Source organism: Leptodactylus fuscus, chromosome 2 (genome assembly GCF_031893055.1).
Source record: "Leptodactylus fuscus isolate aLepFus1 chromosome 2, aLepFus1.hap2, whole genome shotgun sequence".
Lineage (NCBI taxonomy): Eukaryota > Metazoa > Chordata > Amphibia > Anura > Leptodactylidae > Leptodactylus > Leptodactylus fuscus.
The window spans coordinates 242,324,380-242,347,101 of NC_134266.1; the positions used below are offsets into that span (position 1 = coordinate 242,324,380).

Below are 22,722 nucleotides of genomic sequence, written 5' to 3' on the forward strand. Positions count from 1 at the left end.
ATAAAGTCAAAACCTGCTGCTACATGTCCAAGAGAACTATTTGTGGTCTAGGCTATTCCAGATAAATGCACACAGTGAGTATTAATTGCAGATTTCCAGCACGGATATACATGTAAAAATCCCATAGTCTAATAGTCAAATACTATAGGAACTTCACCCTACTACTATAAAGTTATCGCTATTTCTAAACCTCATCCTTTATATGTTCACAGGAATATTTCCATATGCCAGGTACATTACGCTATTCCAATATGCCACTATTGACACATTACTCACTAACAAGCTGAGGAGATCAAGGTAAAAAGCACTGAAGTTGGCCTACACAGACCCTTTAACCTAAATAAGGGAATACAATGTACAAAGACACTGTATAATTTCTGCGGTAAGTTACACTCTGTAAGCCATAGCTGCAAAAACTACCCCCTTGGGTGATTTTTGCTTCACCTAAACTGCAGGAATTCGCGGGGGCACCCTGCAGCATGAAGATAAGATTTGCTGACTCTCATCCATAAGAATACTTTTGTGGAGGGTCAGTCACCAGGGAATTTGTGGTTATTAACCCACTTTGATCCTTACCCGTGTGTCCCTGGCCTAAAGGAGATTCAACTAAAAACAGCTTTTACCCATAAAGATATATATATATATATATATATATATATATATATATGTTTAACATTATCAACTTATATACTTTCCTATGAATGATACCAAGTTCACTATCATTTACTTTCGGCCTAAGTTGCTTTTTATGAAGGTTCTTTCATAGCTGTAAATTCAGAAATTAAAGTGCACCTCTGACAACTTTTCATAAGTGAACAGTACAGGTGAATATAAGAAACTTTGTATTATATCTTGTTAAAGAAATCTGTTTCCTTCTCCACATATTAGGCTACTCTCCTCCTTATCTTCACTATGTCTGTTTATCGCTATAGCGCTTATTCCCATCTTTCGGCTTACACACTGAAGTCTATGGAAAGGGGAGGGGGGAGACAGGTACTTCCAGCTAGTTAATTGATTTAGTGTCTCTTTCAGTGGTAGAGTTTTATCTTGAAGACACAGAAGTGTCAGAAGAGTTCTCTGACAGTACAGTAAAGTACCGTATATACTCGAGTATAAGCCGACTTCTTCAGCACAGTTTTTATGCTGAAAAAGCCCCCCTCGGTTTATACTCAAGTCACGCAGCACAGGACTGCAAGGACCTGCATAAATTAAGTGAAGGGGGAGTGTCCTTCATTGGTTGCTACAGTAATGGTATAGGACACTCTCCCCTTCACTATCAAGAGAGATGAAAGCTCGGGAGGCGGCAGGTCCCTGCTCCTGTGTCTGCATTGAGGAGAGTGAAGTGAAAGTAAAACACACAGGTACATACTGGAGTTACAATTCCTATTAATGTCAGGTATTTGGGGTTATTAATTTACACATAGATGCCGTCGCTTTTGCGGCTGTGTGTCTGGGCCAAATTGAAGAGTTGCAACTTATGGAGCAGCTCCTATATGTGTCCTATACCTGTCTTATATGTGTCTGCATTTGCAGCCCTTTCAATTCATTTTTAATGTAAAGATTGGTGATTAGTTAATGCAATTTTATTGGTATCTATTTCAATTTTTGAAATTTTCCAGTAGCTGCTGCATTTCCCCTCCTCGGCTTATACTTGAGTCAATAAGTTTTCCCAGTTTTTTGTGGTAAAATTAGGGGCCTCGGCTTGTATTCAGGCCGGCTTATACTCGAGTATATATGGTATGTGTTTTCAGCAGGTTCCTTCTCCCCTTTCCTTCTCCATAGAGTTCAATGTAAAAAGACAAAAATTTACATATATATATATATATATATATATATATATATATATATATATATATATATACACATATATATAGTTCAGTCTGATAAGTGGAGAAAGAAATTTTTTTCATTAACAAAATAAATTACTATTCATTTATAACTGGAGCTACACTTTAAATTGATGCAAGATATTTAGAAAGATTTTAAAAAAAATTAAACATTGAGATTGGAAACAAAGGCTAAAAATAACAAAGACAATCAGTATAACTAAAAAAAGGAACAAAAGCAAGATAAAACAATCTTTTTTTTAATTAGAAATAGACAATTTCTCGTGAATTGACCCTATTCATGTCTTAGAAGTTGGTCGCACCCATTTCACTTAGTCAACTTCTTACAGCGACTAATGGTTTTATGAAAGTCACTTGCAAAATTTAATACGATCAGATCTGGACTTTGATCTGGGAAGCAATGAATTTTCTTGCCATCTTTAAAGGAAACACGGAGGAGCTCTGGTGGGCCCAATATTGTCTGTGTAAAGCGACTTGAAAGACTAAAAATAGATAATTACAAGATGAGAGCTGTTCGGGAACTTTTGTCCGAAATATTCTACCATTATGCACTTTGCATTAATTGCTTCCTGCCATGGTAATAGAATATTGTTCATGTCCCTTTGCGTTTCCAGGGCTGGGATAAACAAATTAAACTCATTATCCCCCCAATTACTCAAGTAACAAAGATGGGGATTTGGAAGGCAAAGTTAGATGATGGTGAAAACAAAAGGCCCTTACATAATTACGTGGGCCCAATAAGAGATAATCCTATTCTGGGCCTGGCAACATGGCATGTTCTTTACTTTTGTATTACTGCAGACGCTATTACACAGGTAGCCATGGAGAAGTCTCAGCAAAGAACAATTTAATGTGAAGACATGTACAAGCAATCACAACACATCCCTGCACCGATCAATCAAGGCTCTCCCAGCATTCATTGCATATGCAAATGAGGAGCAGACATCAAAGCAATCATCATGCACGTCTGTATCAAATCTACTGTTTGCATTCCACCTTGTAGATATTAACTATTTCAGTCTATACGCGGCACTAAATACTTTATCTCTTTCCTACAGGATCCCAGCTTTTGTGGAAGATTAGTTAAAAGTATTAAGTAAAAAATAAAAAGATAAAATCTGACTGAGCAGATTTTATGGAAATTACAAAAATAAGAATAATCCACAGAAACATCCATAGATAAATATACACACATATACAATATATACAATACCTCCTCACTTTCAAAGGACTGAAAGAGGGACAGACTGTGTGGCGGGCTACATGGTGAATTTAGCCCCACCCACTTAGACTCCACCCATTGCTCTCTGTACCCCCACACAGTAATGTTCCTGCAGGCTCCCTGATATGGTATACCCCATAGTAGAATGCCCCCCTCCAGTTTAATGTCCTAACAGTATAAAAACTCCCCCTGCAATTGCCCTCACAGTATTATCACTCTTTTCTTGTGCCCCCATAGTATTATCTCCCTAAATACTCATCTTGACCTGTTACCCTGCTGTTCTTCTCTTCTGCTTCTAGTCACAGAGGTAAGTTACGTCACCACATCGCACCTACTACTCCCAGAGCAGAGGCCCAGTGGTGAGGCAGTAAGCAGATGGCTCCCTGCTTCACCATTGTATTCAACTCATCTGTATCCTCTGGACACCGATGAGATGAAGCCAGGACATTCCTTCTGCCGACTGGGACAGCACCCGACACGCTGAACGGTTCAGAAGAATGTATATACATATTTATGCACAGGGGCATAGCTTTAGGAGGTGCAGAGGTAGCACTTGCTACCAGACCATGGAGGCTGAGGGGCACCAAAGGCATAATACCATATACGTTTTATACATAACAGTGCCAAGTTTGGACCCTGTTACAGTTACTACATCGAAGCCCAGAAGCATCAAGTGACACCTCTATATATGCACTATAAATATATATATATATATATATATATATATATATATATATATATATATACACAGTATATAAACATACAGAAAACTCACTCTTCTCTGACTTCCTGCAATGATGCAAACACAGTAAAACACTGGTGGTAGTGGTGATGTGTGACCATCTCTAAGATTACTGTTAGAGCCACCAATTGGCTGTAGTGGTCACGCTATGTCAAATAAATCATTGTGGGAGGCCAAGATACAAAGACCAGTGGTGTTAAAAGAGTCAAAATAAGATGTGAAAACCATTAAGGCAAGTGCAATTATTACTTATTATTATTATTGTATGTCAATTGTGTTTTTTAACCCCTAGACGTCACTTTATCTGATGCCCTTTGCTGCCGTCATGTTAATTAAAGGGGTTGTCCCATCACAAGGATCCTATCTATACTGCTTGTTAATGTGGATGTAAGACTTTTCCTAAATACACTGCTTCAGCAGAACTGCTTTGCTTGTCCACTATATCACTTTATTCAATTCTTTGTAGCCACAGCCCTGACTTATCTGCTCATGAGTCAAGTGATGTATCTGCTGCTCTCAGGGGGAGGGAGGAGGGGCTAAGTGCACAGGAGCGAGCCTGGTTATCTAGCTATTCCTGTGTCTACACCATGTGACCTAGGTCCTGCTCTCAGATAGGGGAGAGGAGCTGCTTTCATTTCTTCTGTTCTCCCAGTTATCAGGTTAGCTAATTCAACTGTGTTCATTATGGCAGAGACAGGCAGTCTCTGTATGTAACACAGAATGGAGTTGCTGCTGCCTGTACTTCATAGTCCAATATGGGTGGGCGGAGCTACACGCAAATTTAGGGGTGGTGCTAAACCGCAGGTTCCATGTGAAACCCCGCCCACCAAATGATGCAAGAAACCAGGAAGAAAGAAGATTTTACAGCAGTAAAGACTGATGAGTATGTGAGGTGGGAATACCCCTTTAAAGTCAAACACCTGTGATTTCTAGCTGCTCCTGCAGGAGTGATGAGTGGCGGCATCTCCATGCTGAAGTTACTGCCCGGGAGTTACACTGTGATAAGGGAAGCTTTTAGGACTTTTATCAACAAAATGTAACCCTTTACAGTGATCACAGTAAAGTAAAACTGCTTCCCATTCACATTGATGGTAGCAGAACTTGCTCCCCTGTCAGCCCCCACCATCACCTATTTTCTGGTTGTTTGCTCTGTCTCAGCAGGGAGCCTAGCTAGAGATTACACAAGCAATTTACAGCCATCTACTATACTAAACTACTGGTTAATTTACACATGAACAAAGGATCCAGAAAATAAGCCATGCTGGATATAAAACCATATAAAACATAATTTCTGGTTGAAAAACTATATAAATATATAGCCCCTGTGATTAGAAGATCTACAAACTTTGATCCGAATAGGTTTATATCGAATTGTATATAAATTAACTATTTTGTTTTAGGTAAAAGAAGCTAAATTTACATTTTTTTTTTTCACATTTCATACCATTCTTCCACTTCTAGCAACTTGGTTAACAAATACTACTACTTATTTTAAGTCTTATATGTCCTGGAAAAAACATGGTAAAAATAGTTGAGATATGCAAAGCCATTAAAAAGATATTGCGGTGTAAGGAAGTGCACACCAAACTGCTAAATTTGGCCTGAGCATTGGGAGGTCAATGACGCTTGGTCCTGATAGGGTTAATACATACATGGCTGGATAATCTCTAACATCCCATGAACATAAGTTTTGTTGACTCTTATCCACAATAATGCTACTGTAGAGGGTCAGTCACTAGGGTTGTGGTTACTAATGCACTTTGATCCCTGCCCATGTGTCCCTGGCTTAAAGGGACATATATATATACACACACATATATATTTATTTATTTATTTATTTATTTTTTTTACATTATCAGCTTATATACTTTCCCGCCAATGCTACCAAGTTCACTATCATTTACTTTCAGCCTAAGCTGCTCTTTATAAAGGCTCTTCCATAACTGTACATTCACACATAACATCCCATACATTCTATGCCTGGCACTACCATTCAATAACAGGCAGCAGACAATCTAACTCATTCTTAATTCAGACATAGCACAGCAATACATAAAGGTGACATTTTCACCATGGGGATATCAGGAAGAACCCTATCCGAATAAAACTTTTGCCTTTTAACTATTCCTGAATAAATGTCAAGCTTTTTCTGACATCCCAAATATACATATATATGCTATATGTCAGGCCCTCCTCGCACCGCCACACATAGACATGAACAGCTGAACACATAGTCCACAAGGTGGCACCAAATGAATATGTAAAAGAGTACGGGCTTGAGAAGAATTCAAGACGCTCCTGAATAAAAGATACCTTGGAGTGAGCTATAGAGAGAGTGTCCACCCAGACCCTCCAGCCGCCCCATTCATATTTGATGGCATGGTATAGCAGTATCCTGAATATGTTGTACACCATCTCGGTGATCTTCTGCTCCTCAGAGTTCTTGGGATTAATGTATCCGAGAGAAAACATCCAGTCCTGCCACACGGAGCACTGCAGGAGGCACCTGGAATACAGAGGCACATATACAGAGGTCTACATACTTCTATTATAGTGCAATAGTCTATTACTAAGCTATTACTATATTTAGTTCTATCTAGATGCTTGATGATAATAAAAGGGACTATGCCGCGCACTGTAAATTGACGATGTCTGAATATGTTGGCGCTCTGCAAGTAAGGCTCTATTCAGATCAGGTTTTTTTTTACATCTGGATGCAAAAACGGAGGCAAAAACCACAGTGTAAAAGAATATTTTTTCCCTTATACTTGCAAATACACAACAATAACAGTGGTATAAATGAGGTTATTACAGAGCGCTGCTCCATCCATTTTTGTGGAAGGAAATTCTTACTTTTAAGAATTCTATTTCAGCTTTACAAAGGAGGACGTGAAGTAGAGTGGAGAGAAAAGGCAGAAGTACTGTTATTTCTTACAAAGTGGTTTTGCTGATGCCAGGGCTGATAATTTACCAGTCTAGATCATAGGAGGACATTTGGGTATTTTAATAAAATTCGCTCCTTATTATTTAAGGGGTTGTTCGGGGGGAAAAAGCTGTGTTTTTTTGTTTTTTTTTAGAAAAGTGGCAGAGTGCCTCAAAAAAAAAAAAGTATTAGTATTCCCCTCACCAATCCCGACCAGGGGCCGACCAGGTCTGAGAGGAACAGTCCCGCATTTTGGGTGCTAACCCACTCAACCCTATCTAGGCCCTTAGGACAACCGTACATCTCTTCACCTCTATAGCTGGGGCTGCAGGAATGACTTTAGGTGAGTAAGTAGGTAAGTCTCTATTTATATGTAATATACTGATGGTGACCAAGGGGGCAGGGGGTGTTACGTAGGGGCTACTTGAGGGGGTAGTAAATTCTGTGTGTGGGGAGAAGCTCAAACTGGGACCACTAAGGTATTAAAAATGGCCTTGAATACAATGCAATTGTCTAATATTAGCTGACAACTAGGGTTGCGGGATCGGAAAAGATCGGATTTCGATCGGCGATCGATTAAATTTCATGATCGGAATTCCGACCCAATCTTTTCCAGCAGTATCGAGATCGGAGGTTATCTCAAGATCGGCTCAACCCTAAAAGTGACTTTTCTCATAGAAAAGCATTGACTAAGGTTGAGGATCGGGTTCGGAAAGGATCAGATTCCGATCGGCGATCGAGCAAATTTCACGATCGCGATCAGGATCAAGATCGGCTGGAAAATGATCGGAAATCGGATGTTAAAATCGATCTTGAAATCTCAAGATCGGTTCAACCCTAGTGACAACTCAACAACCTGCTTATAGACACCTTCAGGTATATCTACTAAGAATACCAGAAAATACAAAACAAATCAGACAGTAGTAAGCGGCACCTACCTCCGATTCTCACGACTGTTGCTGAAGAGCTTTATCATATCAGAGAGGAAGAGGCGTCTTACTTCCATCAGCTCAGAACTTGGAGTGGAGTTTTTAAGCAGTGTTGCGACTACCTTCAAGATCACTAAACAGACAAATCGCACAACTATACTTTATATACATTCAAGGTAGCTCATTGTGTTACAGTAAGGCATGGAATATCTAAGGTCTGCAGCTTCTAGCATCTATATTTTACTCCTAACCCATGGCTCTCTACCTGGAGACGTACGAGTCTTAAAGTGTACCTCCAGTTATAAACAACTTTTCAGAAATTAATAGAACAGATCAATATAAGAAACTTCGTAATACAGTATATATCTTATTTAACAGATATGTTGCCTTCTCCATTTATCAAGTGGGGTTACTTTTTACATCCTAGTCTATGAGAAGGAAGGTGTGGGAGGCGGCTGGAATAGGCTGCCACGGGAGGTGGTGGGCGCTCCATCAATGGAAATCTTCAAGCGGAATCTGGATAAACATATAGCTGGGATGATTTAGGAAAACCTGCACTCGCAGGGGGTTGGACCCGATGGCCCTTGAGGTCCCTTCCAACTCTACCATAAGAATGAAAGAATAAGAATGGAAAATGCATACAGATAGAAACTGGCCGCTGCTATTCTATGATGGAGAGAGAGCTCTTTTAATACGGCTATGCTAGAGGTAAGAGGCAATAAATCAATTTTCAGCCCCTAACTCAATTCCGCTCTCCATAGACTTCTGTGTTTGAGAAGGATATGGCTTGGATTCTATGTAAACAAACAGGCTAATAAGAAGGAGGAGGGCAGCCTAATAATTGTAAAAGGAAACAGATCTCCTTAAGAAGATATATTACAAAGTTTCTAATATTCACATGTACTATTCGTTCATGCAACATTGTTTATAACTGGAGCTAAGAGATGACATACAGGCTACATTGTTACCGGCGAGATAGGCACGTCACGTTCTAACAAACAAATCTAATGCATGGTAAGTGGCTTTATTACAATGAGGTCATGTCTGGGACTCGGCATAGGCTTCTTACTTGGATTCTGAATTTTCACAGTTGAGTCTGGCTCTGGGTGAGGCTTGTGGACAACTTGAGTGCAAACCTGCTCTGTCAGTATCTGTAGGGAATATAAGAATTGCATCTAGTCATTACACTATCCATATACATCAGTTTACATAAAAGGCTGGTACAATAGGCAATACCATTCATTTTGTTCAAGGCTATTACACAAGAATTTTCTAAGTTCCCTTTGTATTCCTATACATTTAGTACAGCTATGATGGATGCGGTCATTATCATATATCTTATTGCTTTTACCAAACATCTGCAGATCTTGTGTCTGTCTTCCCATGTCTTAAGTCTTTTATCTGTAATGTGGGTGATTCTGTTACCTCTATGACAGTCGTAGGCCATCTACAGTGCTGAGGACAGGAGAGCGACATCATACATATACTATAGGTGAGGTCACGACTGCGGCAGTCATAGGTGGAACCACAAGGTAAAACAAGTTGTATTTCTGACATCAGACCAGTATAGAGGGGCTATATGGCATCATTAGGCACGGTGTGTGGTAATGGTTGCTTCCGATACATGGTAATAATGTAATACAACCATGGATGAAGGATATTATAGGGGTTGTCCAGGATCACAAGGTCCTGATTTTACTTCACAAACTTCACTCTTGTGCATAGACTGTGCCTGGTATTGCAGTGCTTTTTCTGAAGAAGAGATGCACCCTTTTTTCTAATCCCAACCAACCCATTTAAGGCTGATGCCTCACCTTGCAGAAACGCTGATTTTTTGTTGCAGATTTTAAGTTTTTTAAGGCCAAAGCCAAGAATGACTGCAAATGGAGTAGGAAATATCTAGGAAGTTCTTATACTTCTACTTTCTGCTCGTTCCGTTCCTGGCTTTGGCTCAAAAAACCGCAGCAAAATCTGCAACACTAAAAGCAGCGTTACGCAATGTGGGGCTCAACCTAAATCTGACTTTCAAAGTGTTTCATTTGCAGGATAGAAAAAAAAAAGTATCCTATTAGAATACCCCAAAAACCTCCAACAGCTGTCAGCGATTCAAGCACACTCAATATGGCTGTGCAAGGATGGGAAGGTATACTGGACATGCTGCGATTTCCAAAACCGTGCCGATTTTGGAAATCGTACTGTGTCTGCACTGCGGTTTTTACTGCAAAGTGGGCATGAGATTTGCTAAAAATTTAGTGTGGATAAGTGGGTGGTCCACTACCCAAAGCTATTCCCGACTTCGGCCCTGTTGGAAATATATATATATATATATATATATATATATATATATATATATATATATATATACTGTATATATATATATATATATATATATATATATATATATATATATATATATATATTTGTAGATTGTGAACCCCATATAGGGCTCACAATGTACTTTTTTTTTTTCCTATCAGTATATTTTTGTAGTATGGGAGGAAATCCACGCAAACACGGGGAGAACATACAAACTCCTTGCAGATGTTGTTCCAGGCGGGATTTGAACCCAGGACTTCAGCACTGCAAAGATGCAGTGCTAACCACTGAGCCACTGTGTTGCCCCATGTTGGAAACCAATATTGGTATTCTAGCGGATGATAGTATTCAGGGGCAGACATTGCCAGAATCTCTGCGCTACTTTGTCATTGTAGGATAAATCGGCACGGGTAGGGACGTCTGGCCCAAACAGGGTGATCCAAGGTGGACCCTCTTGTGACTTATTACTCGTAATCTTAAATTCTCGCCTGGTTTTTGTCATTATTCAGAGAGATTACACACAGTAAATGAAAGAAGTTGTCTTCACAAGTTTTAATCATCGGCACTTAGTAAGGACAAAATTAAGCATTAGCTCCTACACGGTACATGATCTGACACTGAATGAAGAGGCATTAAACACTGCCGCTAATATCCTCTCACGTATGCCTCAGAGAAGGGAGACGGGAAAAATCCTGTTAAGTTTTAAAGGTCATGTGCATCACATTGTATAAACGCTACACCGAGAGCCACTTTCTTAACAAATAGCTAAAGACAAGGCGTACAGTATTATGGAGAAGATTAGAGGTGTCAAATTTAACCTCACAGCAAATACGTCTCTGCAGTGTCGGGACGGCTTCCAGATTTAACTCTTCACTCTCTAACTTTTGTGACTATGGGCCAGATTTAACTTCCTCAAGGAAAAAATAAGGGTAAGTTTACACGATGGCCAAAAATATCTGCTATGGGAATTAGGAACTGTTTTTTTAGGGTGGTTTTCGGCACAACAAATCTTTCCCCTCCAGCACACGGTTTTGGGGATGAGCCTGGAAAAGGCGGTCCAAAAAAACACTAACTGTTTTTGACATTGTTTTTGAATAAACTGCGTCAAAAACGGTCTTGTGGGTTTTTGGGTTTTTTTCACATCCTATTCATTTCTATGGGGTTTGACGGGCAGAATCTCCCTGTAGATAGGTTAGAATACTCTTCCACCCTGTTCACAGAGGGCAAGAGGGGGCGGATTTTGGTGCTGAATCCACGTCATAATCCGCCCCTCACAATAGAGGTCTAGGTAGATGGCTAGCTTACCCTTTTCTGTGAGCAGCATGTTGCTGCTCATGGGAAAAAGAAGCGAGCTGCCCTTTCTTCAGGCGGATTCCGCGGCTGATTCTGCAGCACCCTCCGGACTAGGCTCACTCATACTCCGGAGCGGGAAGTGGCTTCCGACAGTTGGGTAGGCGCATTTTGGTCCTATTCTGACGCGGCTTCCCGTGTCAAAATCAGGACCAAAATACGCCCCCCTTGCCCCGTGTGAACTAGGCCTGCTTCTCATAGAAATGAACGGGAGATGCCTTTTAAGATGGATTCTGCTGTCAGGTGGGCGGTATTGGACCAGAGAAGAGGGTGTGATCCAGACCTCTGTGATACCATCTAATCCAGTGGTTCTTAACAAGGGTTCGATTGAACCCTAGGCCCTATGCACGGTTCATTTTGTGTACCAGTAAAAAAACATATACCTATGTCTTGAATTTGGAAAAAAAATCATATTTGATTTATCACTAAAGAAAGGTTCGGTGAATGTGCATATGAAACTGGTGGGTTCGGAACCTCAAACAAGGTTAAGAACCACTGCTCTAATCAAAGTTACACAGTGTCAGAGCTCATAATCATGTCCCCATGTCTATTTCTACCTGAGACCACCCATGTGACAGCCGTCAACTATCAGGCATCAAAACTAACTGCACGGATTACTCAGCTATAAAGAAAAAATTCCTACTGCACTTTACAGTATGGCCTGCAATGGAAGGTCCTGCTCCTGTAGCATGTACCAGTTTGTAAGGTTTATGTCATTTGATGGTTCGTCAAGATGCCCCAAATCAGCCATTTTGGAATACTTTTACAGGATATTAAGTTTGTGGGGAGAACAAGATTTATACAATGTACTCACAACGCTGGATGAACATTGTTAATCCTACAGATGGGTCCCCTAGTGATATCATGAGTGCAGGGAGGCAAAAGTCTCGTTCCTCTGCCTTTGCTGCTTACACTGCGACATGTCACATGACAAACTCTGCTCTACTCTATGTAAAAGGAATTGGAGTAGAGCAAAGTCTATGATGTCACAGAAAGCAGCAGATTGTAAGCCCTCGCGGGCAGGGCCCTCTACCCCACCGTGCCAGTCCGTCAATGTTAGTATTATATCTACCTGTATATTTTGTGTATTATATGTAACCCCCAAATGTAAAGCACCATGGAATTAATGGTGCTATATAAATAAATAATAATAGTAAAATAAAGTATGCTGAAAACGGAGACTCTGGATATCCCGCTGTGGGAGTATCAGAGGACCCTCATCTATAGGAATAAGAATGTTCACTTGGCTACTTTGTGAGCAAAAACTCCAGCCTGGCACATCCATCGTGTGTGTTTGCAAGTTTAACTGAACGAAAAACGATTTATTGTTCACCTTGCGGATTTTTAGGACATGGAATATGGAATAAAAAATACTAGTCAACCAGTACAAGTTGCTTTGTATTCAGAGCTGGATAAACATTGAGCGGCATTACCAGGGATACCCAGCAGCCAGCACAGCACTTTCTATGGCCGCCTTGCTTCATCATGGCTGGGGGAACATAACCGCTATGGATGTAATTATTGAGATTAATGTCACCAATTTCTCCTCCTGTCATATACTTTATAATTGTTACAGACAGATCTGTTCTCAGTCAAACTGGTTTTGAGCACTTTGTGTGCATTTGACTAAACCAATATCAGATTTAATCATGCAAGCTGCACTCCAGGAGCTTTTAGGAGCACATTACTGATCTGTGATCCATCTTAAAAATGGAGGTTTGTTGGAAGAGAGCGGGGAGGAAGGAATAATAAAATCCTGGGCAAATTCCAAGAAAAGCTGAATATTTTTACATAAAGCAGGAGGAGTAGCATGACTGCCACAAGCATATTGCTGGAAATAGGCGTGAGGCGGAAACGTTGTCAGATGATATTCTGGAATGTCCTGTGCATATCCATAAAATTACAGGGAGGCCGGACCTCATGTTTTTAACATAGGACATAGTCACAGCAAGCAACACATGCCTGCGTCACTGAAATACAGCCTGTTCCCCAACATGCTAAAACACCTACTGTTCTAGGGTAAAATCATACACACACACACCCCCCCAAAAAAAAAAAAAATTACTGCATTTTAGTATAATTTGATAATAAGAATCTACATACGAATTAACCCATTAAATACCACTACCTGTTGCAAATTCCCCATGGAATCCACAGCAAGAAGTGATGTCACTCCGTCCCCCTGAAATGTGGCCTTTCAATCCACAATAGATAATTCTATGGTTGTATCGATGGAAACACAGAATCGTCCTGGATTGGAGACATTTTTGTTTCATGCGGATTCTGGCATAGGATATATGTGCCAAAATAGGCCATTAGGAGATTCTAAGTGTACATTAAGTTTTGGATCCCAGTGTCATTAAAGGTTTTCTACAGTGACTGTCTAACCATTTACTGACCTCAGGTTCTATTATGGACAAACATTGGTTTTCCAGGCTGGTTCTGATTTTGGGTCATGTGATCGCAACTAGTACCCACACCTGTTTGTATCCGCTTACTCCCAACAAAGTGGGCTGGATTCTCTATAACTAGTAGAAATAACTATTTGTGAACATCAGAGAGGAAGAAATTGCTGGGTGGTGGTCCAATCATGTGACCAAGAGTCAGAACCAGCCCGGAAACCCAAGGACGGCCCCCAGCTGACCATATAACAATGGACATTTAAAAGTGGAGACACTAAGGGGGGCAGAATTAGGGGGTCCCGAACATACTTTAGCTGGGAGCCTCAGAAATGTCAAATCTGCCACTGCACATAGGATAGGTTCTGTTGTCAGACCTTCTCCCAAGTACATTCCCCTTTATTTGAGCATGCATGTGTCTGCCATGTGCACATTATGAATGGCAGCAGATTATCTTCCCTAAGAACAGAAGGATTGAGTATAATGAACTCAACTGTCCGAACTTTCGCTTTACCATTGGAATACATCTGTATACATTAGATGGTCTTCCAGTATTGCCAAAATCCCACATTACTAAAATATGTAGGTGAGTATATGAGTGCAGGTATTTATGTACGTGCCTATAAATTCATTATTAGTAACATTTAATAATAAGTCTGTAGACCCCACAAAGATGATGGCGGGTGATTTTCCCTTTCCTACTGACACACACCAGTCTCATGGAACTAAGCCTGTATATTTCAGGCAGACACAACTTCAGAGACAAATAAAACATTGAGTTACAGTATTTATGACCTACGGATGCCCCCGGCCCATGTACTAGACAACAAGCTGAATAAAAACCACAAGATCAGTCACACAGCTCAAGCCTACTTCCTCTATACAATTACATTACAATGCTAGATAATGGATCATAAAAGATTTGCATAGCATAAAGTAAAAAAAAAAAAAAGATAATGAGATTGCCCAGCGATATAAACAAAGCACAGGCAGGAAATAAAGATAAAGCACCGGTGCCACCGCTCATACACAGTGACGCCAAGGAAGAGACAAATGTTAAACATCTGCAGCAGATACAGCGTACATATCCAGAGGTAAAGGCATTCAGACAAAGGGCCACGGTGTACCGATGACGTGGGATAATGGAACTCTTACAGCTTTGTTAAAACCTTTCATATAATATTATATACCGCTGTGACACAATATATCCATGAGCTTTAAGCTTTTGCATCCCTGTGGAAAACTAAAGAATCTTCTACTTATACACTACATTGTGTAAACTGTGTATATATATCAGTATTGTTAATACCGCCATCTACTCAACAGCAATTATATCCCACAGCACATTGTGAGGTTACAGCATATGAGAATGGAGAAAGGATCAAAGGAAGGAAGAACTTTCTAAAACATCTATGACTGATATATGGGTCATAAAGTCATGAAGATTCACAAGTGCCGCCATATAGAAATGTCACTACTTTGATGAAAGAATGGAGTACAATGAAGGTACTGACCTGTGCAGGACGCAGAGAAGAAGCTAGACTTTCATTTAGAACACAGGTTCAATTTAGTGTCCCCAAAAGTAATAAAGACTAGAGATGAGCGAACAGTGTTCTATCGAACACATGTTCGATCGGATATCAGGGTGTTCGCCATGTTCGAATCGAATCGAACACCACGTGGTAAAGTGCGCCAAAATTCGATTCCCCTCCCACCTTCCCTGGCGCCTTTTTTGCACCAATAACAGCGCAGGGGAGGTGGGACAGGAACTACGACACTGGGGGCATTGAAAAAAATTGGAAAAAGTCATTGGCTGCCGAAATCAGGTGACCTCCATTTTAGATGAATAGTGGATTTCAAATCCGGGTCATATGAGAATGTGAACTTTGTGACTATGAGACAGGGATAGCTGTACAGGCAGGGATAGCTAGGGATAACCTTTATTTAGGGGGGAATGTTATTAAAAATAACTTTTTGGGGCTCTATCGGGTGTGTAATTGTGATTTTTGTGAGATAAACTTTTTCCCATAGGGATGCATTGGCCAGCGCTGATTGGCCGAATTCCGTACTCTGGCCAATCAGTGCTGGCCAATGCATTCTATTAGCTTGATGAAGCAGAGTGTGCACAAGGGTTCAAGCGCACCCTCGGCTCTGATGTAGGAGAGCCGAGGGTGCACTTGAACCCTTGTGCACCCTCAGCTCTGCTACATCAGAGCCGAGGGTGCGCTTGAACCCTTGTGCACACTCTGCTTCATCAAGCTAATAGAATGCATTGGCCAGCGCTGATTGGCCAATGTATTCTATTAGCCTGATGAAGTAGAGCTGAATGTGTGTGCTAAGCACACACATTCAGCTCTACTTCATCGGGCTAATAGAATGCATTGGCCAGCGCTGATTGGCCAGAGTACGGAACTCGACCAATCAGCGCTGGCTCTGCTGGAGGAGGCGGAGTCTAAGATCGCTCCACACCAGTCTCCATTCAGGTCCGACCTTAGACTCCGCCTCCTCCGGCAGAGCCAGCGCTGATTGGCCGAATTCCGTACTCTGGCCAATCAGCACTGGCTAATGCATTGTATTGGCTTGATGAAGCAGTGCTGAATGTGTGTGCTTAGCACACACATTCAGCTCTACTTCATCGGGCTAATAGAATGCATTGGCCAGCGCTGATTGGCCGAATTCCGTACTCTGGCCAATCAGCACTGGCTAATGCATTGTATTGGCTTGATGAAGCAGTGCTGAATGTGTGTGCTTAGCACACACATTCAGCTCTACTTCATCGGGCTAATAGAATGCATTGGCCAATCAGCGCTGGCCAATGCATTCTATTAGCGTGAACTGAGTTTGCACAGGGGTTCTAGTGCACCCTCGGCTCTGCTACATCAGATTGCTACATCTGATGTAGCAGTGCCGAGTGTGCATCAGATGTGTAGTTGAGCAAAACTGACTCAGCACTGCTAAGTCTGCATTCGCATAGGAATGCATTGGCCAGCCTTCGGCCAATCAGCGCTGGCTCTGCCGGAGGAGGCGGAGTCTAAGGTCGGACCTGAATGGAGACTGGTGTGGAGCGATCTTAGACTCCGCCTCCTCCAGCAGAGCCAGCGCTGATTGGCCGAATTCCGTACTCTGGCCAATCAGCACTGGCTAATGCATTGTATTGGCTTGATGAAGCAGTGCTGAATGTGTGTGCTTAGCACACACATTCAGCTCTACTTCATCGGGCTAATAGAATGCATTGGCCAATCAGCGCTGGCCAATGCATTCTATTAGCGTGAACTGAGTTTGCACAGGGGTTCTAGTGCACCCTCGGCTCTGCTACATCAGATTGCTACATCTGATGTAGCAGTGCCGAGTGTGCATCAGATGTGTAGTTGAGCAAAACTGACTCAGCACTGCTAAGTCTGCATTCGCATAGGAATGCATTGGCCAGCCTTCGGCCAATCAGCGCTGGCTCTGCCGGAGGAGGCGGAGTCTAAGGTCGGACCTGAATGGAGACTGGTGTGGAGCTATCTTAGACTCCGCCTCCTCCAGCAGAGCCAGCGCTGATTGGTCGAGTTCCGTACTCTGGCCAATCAGCACTGGCCAATGCATTTCTATGGGGAAAAGTTAGCTTGCGAAAATCGCAAACTGACAGGGATTTCCATGAAATAAAGTGACTTTTATGCCCCCAGACATGCTTCCCCTGCTGTCCCAGTGTCATTCCAGGGTGTTGGTATCATTTCCTGGGGTGTCATAGTGGACTTGGTGACCCTCCAGACACGAATTTGGGTTTCCCCCTTAACGAGTTTATGTTCCCCATAGACTATAATGGGGTTCGAAACCCATTCGAACACTCGAACAGTGAGCGGCTGTTCGAATCGAATTTCGAACCTCGAACATTTTAGTGTTCGCTCATCTCTAATAAAGACTGTGTATGCTGACGCACAAACGTGTCCAGCAGGCTTAACATCAGCCTTTATTGCAACGGCAGTGATACTGCTATAGGGCGCTCTGTAAGTCCCTCATCTGTTGATATTAGAGGACTAGAGACTACAAGTTTTTGGACGTTATTATGAAGCACGTAGGAGAAAAATGCGAACATCTTAAAGTCTGAACTACCGCATTGCAGACCATGCTCCCTGTCACCTTATAGAGAGTCAGGAACTGAAAAATAATATGTAAGTTGGTACCTACATGATATAACTTCTTGCGATAGTGGACATCTTCCTCACATCTTACTTTCTGCTTGCTTTTAAGCTCAGCTTCATTAGGGAAGAACTGCGATCTGCGACTACTATTTGGCTACAGTGTGTACAGGGAGTCTCAGGTAGTCTGGGACACACCCCCAACACATCATTGGTTTAGAATGAGGCAGAGCTGAGGGGGTGTGTCTCAGACTACCTCTATAGACACTATAGCTAAACTGTACTACATCACAGCTCAGTCATAATGGAGATAAAAAAAAAAATGAGGGGAGGACAAGGATCTAAGAAAGTAATGCCATCCAGTAGGTGCCAATTCACATATCATTTGTGAGCTCCTGAATGGAGGGCCACTTTAAAGGGATTCTACCATTAAACTACCTTTTTTTTCTAATGAACACGTCGGAATAGCCTTAAGAAAGGCTATTCGTCTCCTACCTTTAGACGTGGTCTCTGCCGCGCCGTTCCGTAGAAATAGCGGTTTTAACTGGTGTGCAAATGAGCTCTCCGCAGCAATGAGGGCGGGCCCCAGCGCTGAAACCCCGATGAGCGCGTCCCCATTGCTGCCCAGAGCTCTTTCCTGCGCCGCCTCCTTCTTCTGCAGCAACTCCACCTCTTCTGGCTTCTCTTGCTCTTGTAGTTCTATACAGGAGCATAGAGAGGCCACCCGAAAATGGCCGCCGGCCAGCTCCTGTATTGAACTGCAAGAGAGGCTACCCCAAAATGGCCGCGGCCGGCTCCTGTATTGAACTGCAAGAGCGGCTACCCAAAAATGGCCACCGGCCAGCTCCTGTATTGAACCATTTTGGGGTGGCCTCTCTATGCTCCTGTATAGAACTATAAGAGCAAGAGAAGCCAGAAGAGGCGGAGTTGCTGCAGAAGAAGGAGGCGGCGCAGGAAAGAGCTCTCGGGCAGCAATAGGGATGCGCTCATCGGCCTTTCAGCGCTGGGGCCCGCCCTCATTGCTGCGGAGAGCTCATTTGCATACCGGTTAAAACCGGTATTTCTACGGAACGGCACGGCGGAGACCACGTCTAAAGGTAGGAGACGAATAGCCTTTCTTAAGGCTATTCCGACGTGGTAATTAGAAAAAAAGTAGTTTAATGGTAGAATCCCTTTAAGCATCCTGTGTTAAGGTGATGTCCCCTGAAGGTACTGACATACCACATTTCTGTACGTCAGTGACCAGACAAGATAATTATTTTCCAACTACTCCGTCAACAATTTATGAAAGTAATACAGAAGCCGCGCACCTCGTAGAGAGTATTGTACGTTGTTACTGTCACGGTGTTAGTGTGTAGCATCAGTCTCTCTCCGAGCAATGTGAAGAGGCTGTGAGTATGCATGATCTCAACTTTCCGTCTGAAACAATAAGAAGAAAGCATTATATATAAGTAACTGTGCAATTTCCATTGTCATATACAGAGCTCAAGCCCATAGGAGAGATGACACTACCTAAGGTGGCCGAACACATCAGAATACGGATGGTAAAGTCCCCAATTTCAGCAGGAATAGACAACTAGGTAATGAATATGGAAAGTATGGGGGGGGGGGGATTTGGCATGTTGAACTTCACCATACCAGGTCCTATGTTCTCAATGGAGATGGAAAACTGCCAGTCAGTGGCGTAACTATTGGGGTAGCAGCTGTCACAGGGCCGGGACATTAGGAGGCCCGGTGGGCCTCTGATGTTTTTTTCTAATAGGTCATTACCTGCTGGAGTAACCCCAGCAGGTAACAGGCCCTATTTACTTACCGATCCTCGCTCTTGCTATATAACAATCAGAGGCCCAGGGGAGGTAGGGAACATAAACACTGTTACTTACCTCTCCTCATCGGAGCCAGGGAGAGGTAAGTAGCATTGTTTTTTGTGTTTGTATCCTCCTCTAGGTCTCTGATCATTATACTCTGGGGTCTGAAATGTTAAATGTTCGCCGTGGGGCCCAGCCATTCCTAGTTACGCCACTGTTGCCAGTAGTGTCTGATAACTACTTATTCTCTTCTTCCCACTGAGAACACAAACATACTCAGTCCTACTGAGCGTGCATGTCTATTGGAGAAAGATGGAATTTGGGAGAAAAAAAAAAAAAAGAAGTCAGCCAAACAAGTATTTGTATTACAGTTATTGAAGGTGTATAGCCACAACATAGATCAGATAGTAAAGGAAGTAAATACAATACAATACAACCCAGTGAAACAACGCGCAATGCCGCTACGGTCGTTAACGACGGCCCCGTCGGGACATCGCAACGCGTCGGTCGATCCCTTCTCCCGTCGATCTCGCTGGCGGGTCAGAGGAGCATGGGGCTTATTGTCATTATCATTATACCGCTGTCTGGTATAGAGCAATGAAGATGTGTCAGTAAGGTAATAACTGGAGTACATGGGAAGACAGTCTTTTATAACACTTACTTGTGGCCTAGGTGCTTTAGAAAATATCCAAGGACTTTCAGCGCCTGCACTCGGATACTCTCACTTTTAGAGGCTAGTAGCTTATAAATAACCCTGAAAAAAAAGACACAAATGCAATTAATTTGCCATAAAAAGTTATAGATAAATAGATATCAACTTAGTCATATAGTTCCAGGAGGAATAAGAGAGGAACAGCACAATGCAAGGATTTATAAATCGCCATGAAGAATATTCCTATTTACTAAAACATACACACAGTATAATATCTGTACAGTATTAAATATATACATTTATGACCACATCACATTACAGGCGAAATCAGGACAGAAATGTATTTTTCTCCTGTTAAAACTAAACAGCCATAGCAGAGACATAAAGGTTATATAAACAGGGAGCCATAGAAAAAAACCCGCAGTGACAGCTCCAAGAATAACAGGGTGACAGTCACTTCCGGCAGAACAGGCGCACATTATTATACGATACTAAACTTCCTAAATGGGTTTCATTATTACGTAATGTTCTGGGGCGCTCCCGATACACATTGTTTGTATATTTAGATGGATTCCCGCAGAGGCCTGATAATGGGGGTTATAGTAAGAAGCTAAATTCCTCCAACAAATAATTATCTTGATCCACTGCAAGAAATAATCATCCAAAACTCTGCGACCGACACAACAATCGTCACTTTGTCCTATAGGAACGGAATAGACAGAGGTCTATTGTCCATGAGATTACAGTCTGCATTTCAGCAAGTCTGAATTAGAGAAAAAGCTTCATTGTCCAAGGTCATGAGGACCTGGCACTGCCACGTAGCTCTTCAGACTCAGGCACCCATATCCCAGAATCTACACTTTAGGACATTTCCATGAAAAAGAAGAACAAATAGCTGCTAATTCTATTGACTACTATGGTGATTCTTCTGTCAAATGTGTCAAAGGTGACCTGCTCCTTACATCACCCGTCTTCTGTTACAGTGACAGAAGTCACTTCATGGGGGCCCGATTTGCTTAGAGGTTTGCATTGCACCGTCCCTCTGTTATTCTTCTAGAAAATGTATGAATAAATTGATAACAGTTACTTCTTACATCTAGGGAGTTCTGGCACCCATATATTTTCTAAGGCTCACATACTGATGGTCTATCCTTAGGGTGGGTCATCAATATATGATTGGTTGGGTCAGACACCTGGGGACCCCACCGATCAGCTGACCTAAGAAGCCACAGCATTCGGGTAAGCGGTGAAGATGTTTCAATGAATACCAAACACATTGCATAGGGGGATGTGTTTGATATTATAGCTGAGCCTCATTCACTTGAATGTAACAGAACTGCTGCTGTACCATGTTACAGATGAACATTATGCCATCAGTATTGGGAAGAAAACTTCCACCTCTTCGAACAACTGATCGTCGGGATACCACATGTCGGACACCCACGATCTCATATTGAGATAACCTGATGACAGGTCACGAGTATTTAAGTCCCTGAAAATGCAGTACTAAGCAATGCAACTAGGCAATGCAACCCCAATCCCTCGGCATCAGTGGCAGTCTTATGTCGCCATGTAAGCTTAGAACTTGCAGGTTCAGAATCTTCTATAACATGTCTCCTGTTCGTAAGACTTTCTCAGAGTTTAATGACATTAACAACTTGTTCCTTGACTTATTTCAGAAGTAGCTCAAGCTGCAACAAGAAAAAAAGAAAAGAAAGTTTTCCCTTTAAATGCAGCAGGCCGTCTTTAGACCCATGAAATGTCTTGAACTCATGAAGGGTTTGTATAAAGGAGCTTATTAACATCAGTATCCCCAGTGTGGTTCTGTTTCTTCTTTCTGGGATCCAATCAAGTTTTTGGCAAAAAATACAGAAAGGAGCGGTGACCTGAAATCCTCTTGTATAAAGCAGCCCTAAAGTCAGCAGGTGTACCTTCACACTGGCACCACAGGCTGTATTATAGCTGGGCTGTCACAAGATTTCTTTCATGTAAATGGAGCGCCTGTCACAACCTGTGTTATATAACGCGGCGTACAGCCGCTATTATATAAGACGCGCGCTCTGCTTCATTTACCTTACAGCTTTCATTTTTCCACAATACTGTAGGATCTAGAGATTGTACATGTGCTTTTATTAGCTCTATAAAGTATATATAACAGATATAGATGTAGCAGAGTTAGGCCCCATGTATACTACCCTATGTGCCTCCGGTGTGGGGCAGAGTTTGCAGCGGACTTGGAGTGTTATCATTGTCATTCTGTGATTCATTCAACTCCATAACACGGACTAGGATGGGATCTGATAAAATATATATTTGTCATCCTCTCATATCTATAAGCATATACGGTTTATGGCCAATCTATGCGATACTAGTGTGGCCCAAACAAAAACACAGCTCTAACTAGGATTGTATA

The 22,722-nt window shown here is 42.0% G+C and overlaps 1 protein-coding gene across 5 annotated transcripts in view; it reads right to left on the minus strand.

The window, feature by feature from the left end:
• The window catches only part of NBEA (neurobeachin), a 561,077-nt gene that overhangs the window by 326,065 nt on the left and 212,290 nt on the right, over positions 1-22,722 (minus strand). For all 5 annotated transcript variants that reach the window (XM_075265948.1, XM_075265946.1, XM_075265944.1 and 2 more), the window contains exons 17-21: positions 20,319-20,411; positions 19,160-19,268; positions 8,733-8,814; positions 7,673-7,796; positions 6,125-6,317 (exon numbers count right to left, since the gene is read on the minus strand). In XM_075265948.1, the coding sequence (XP_075122049.1) occupies positions 6,125-6,317; positions 7,673-7,796; positions 8,733-8,814; positions 19,160-19,268; positions 20,319-20,411 (601 nt within the window). The remainder of the gene's footprint in view (positions 1-6,124; positions 6,318-7,672; positions 7,797-8,732; positions 8,815-19,159; positions 19,269-20,318; positions 20,412-22,722) is intronic.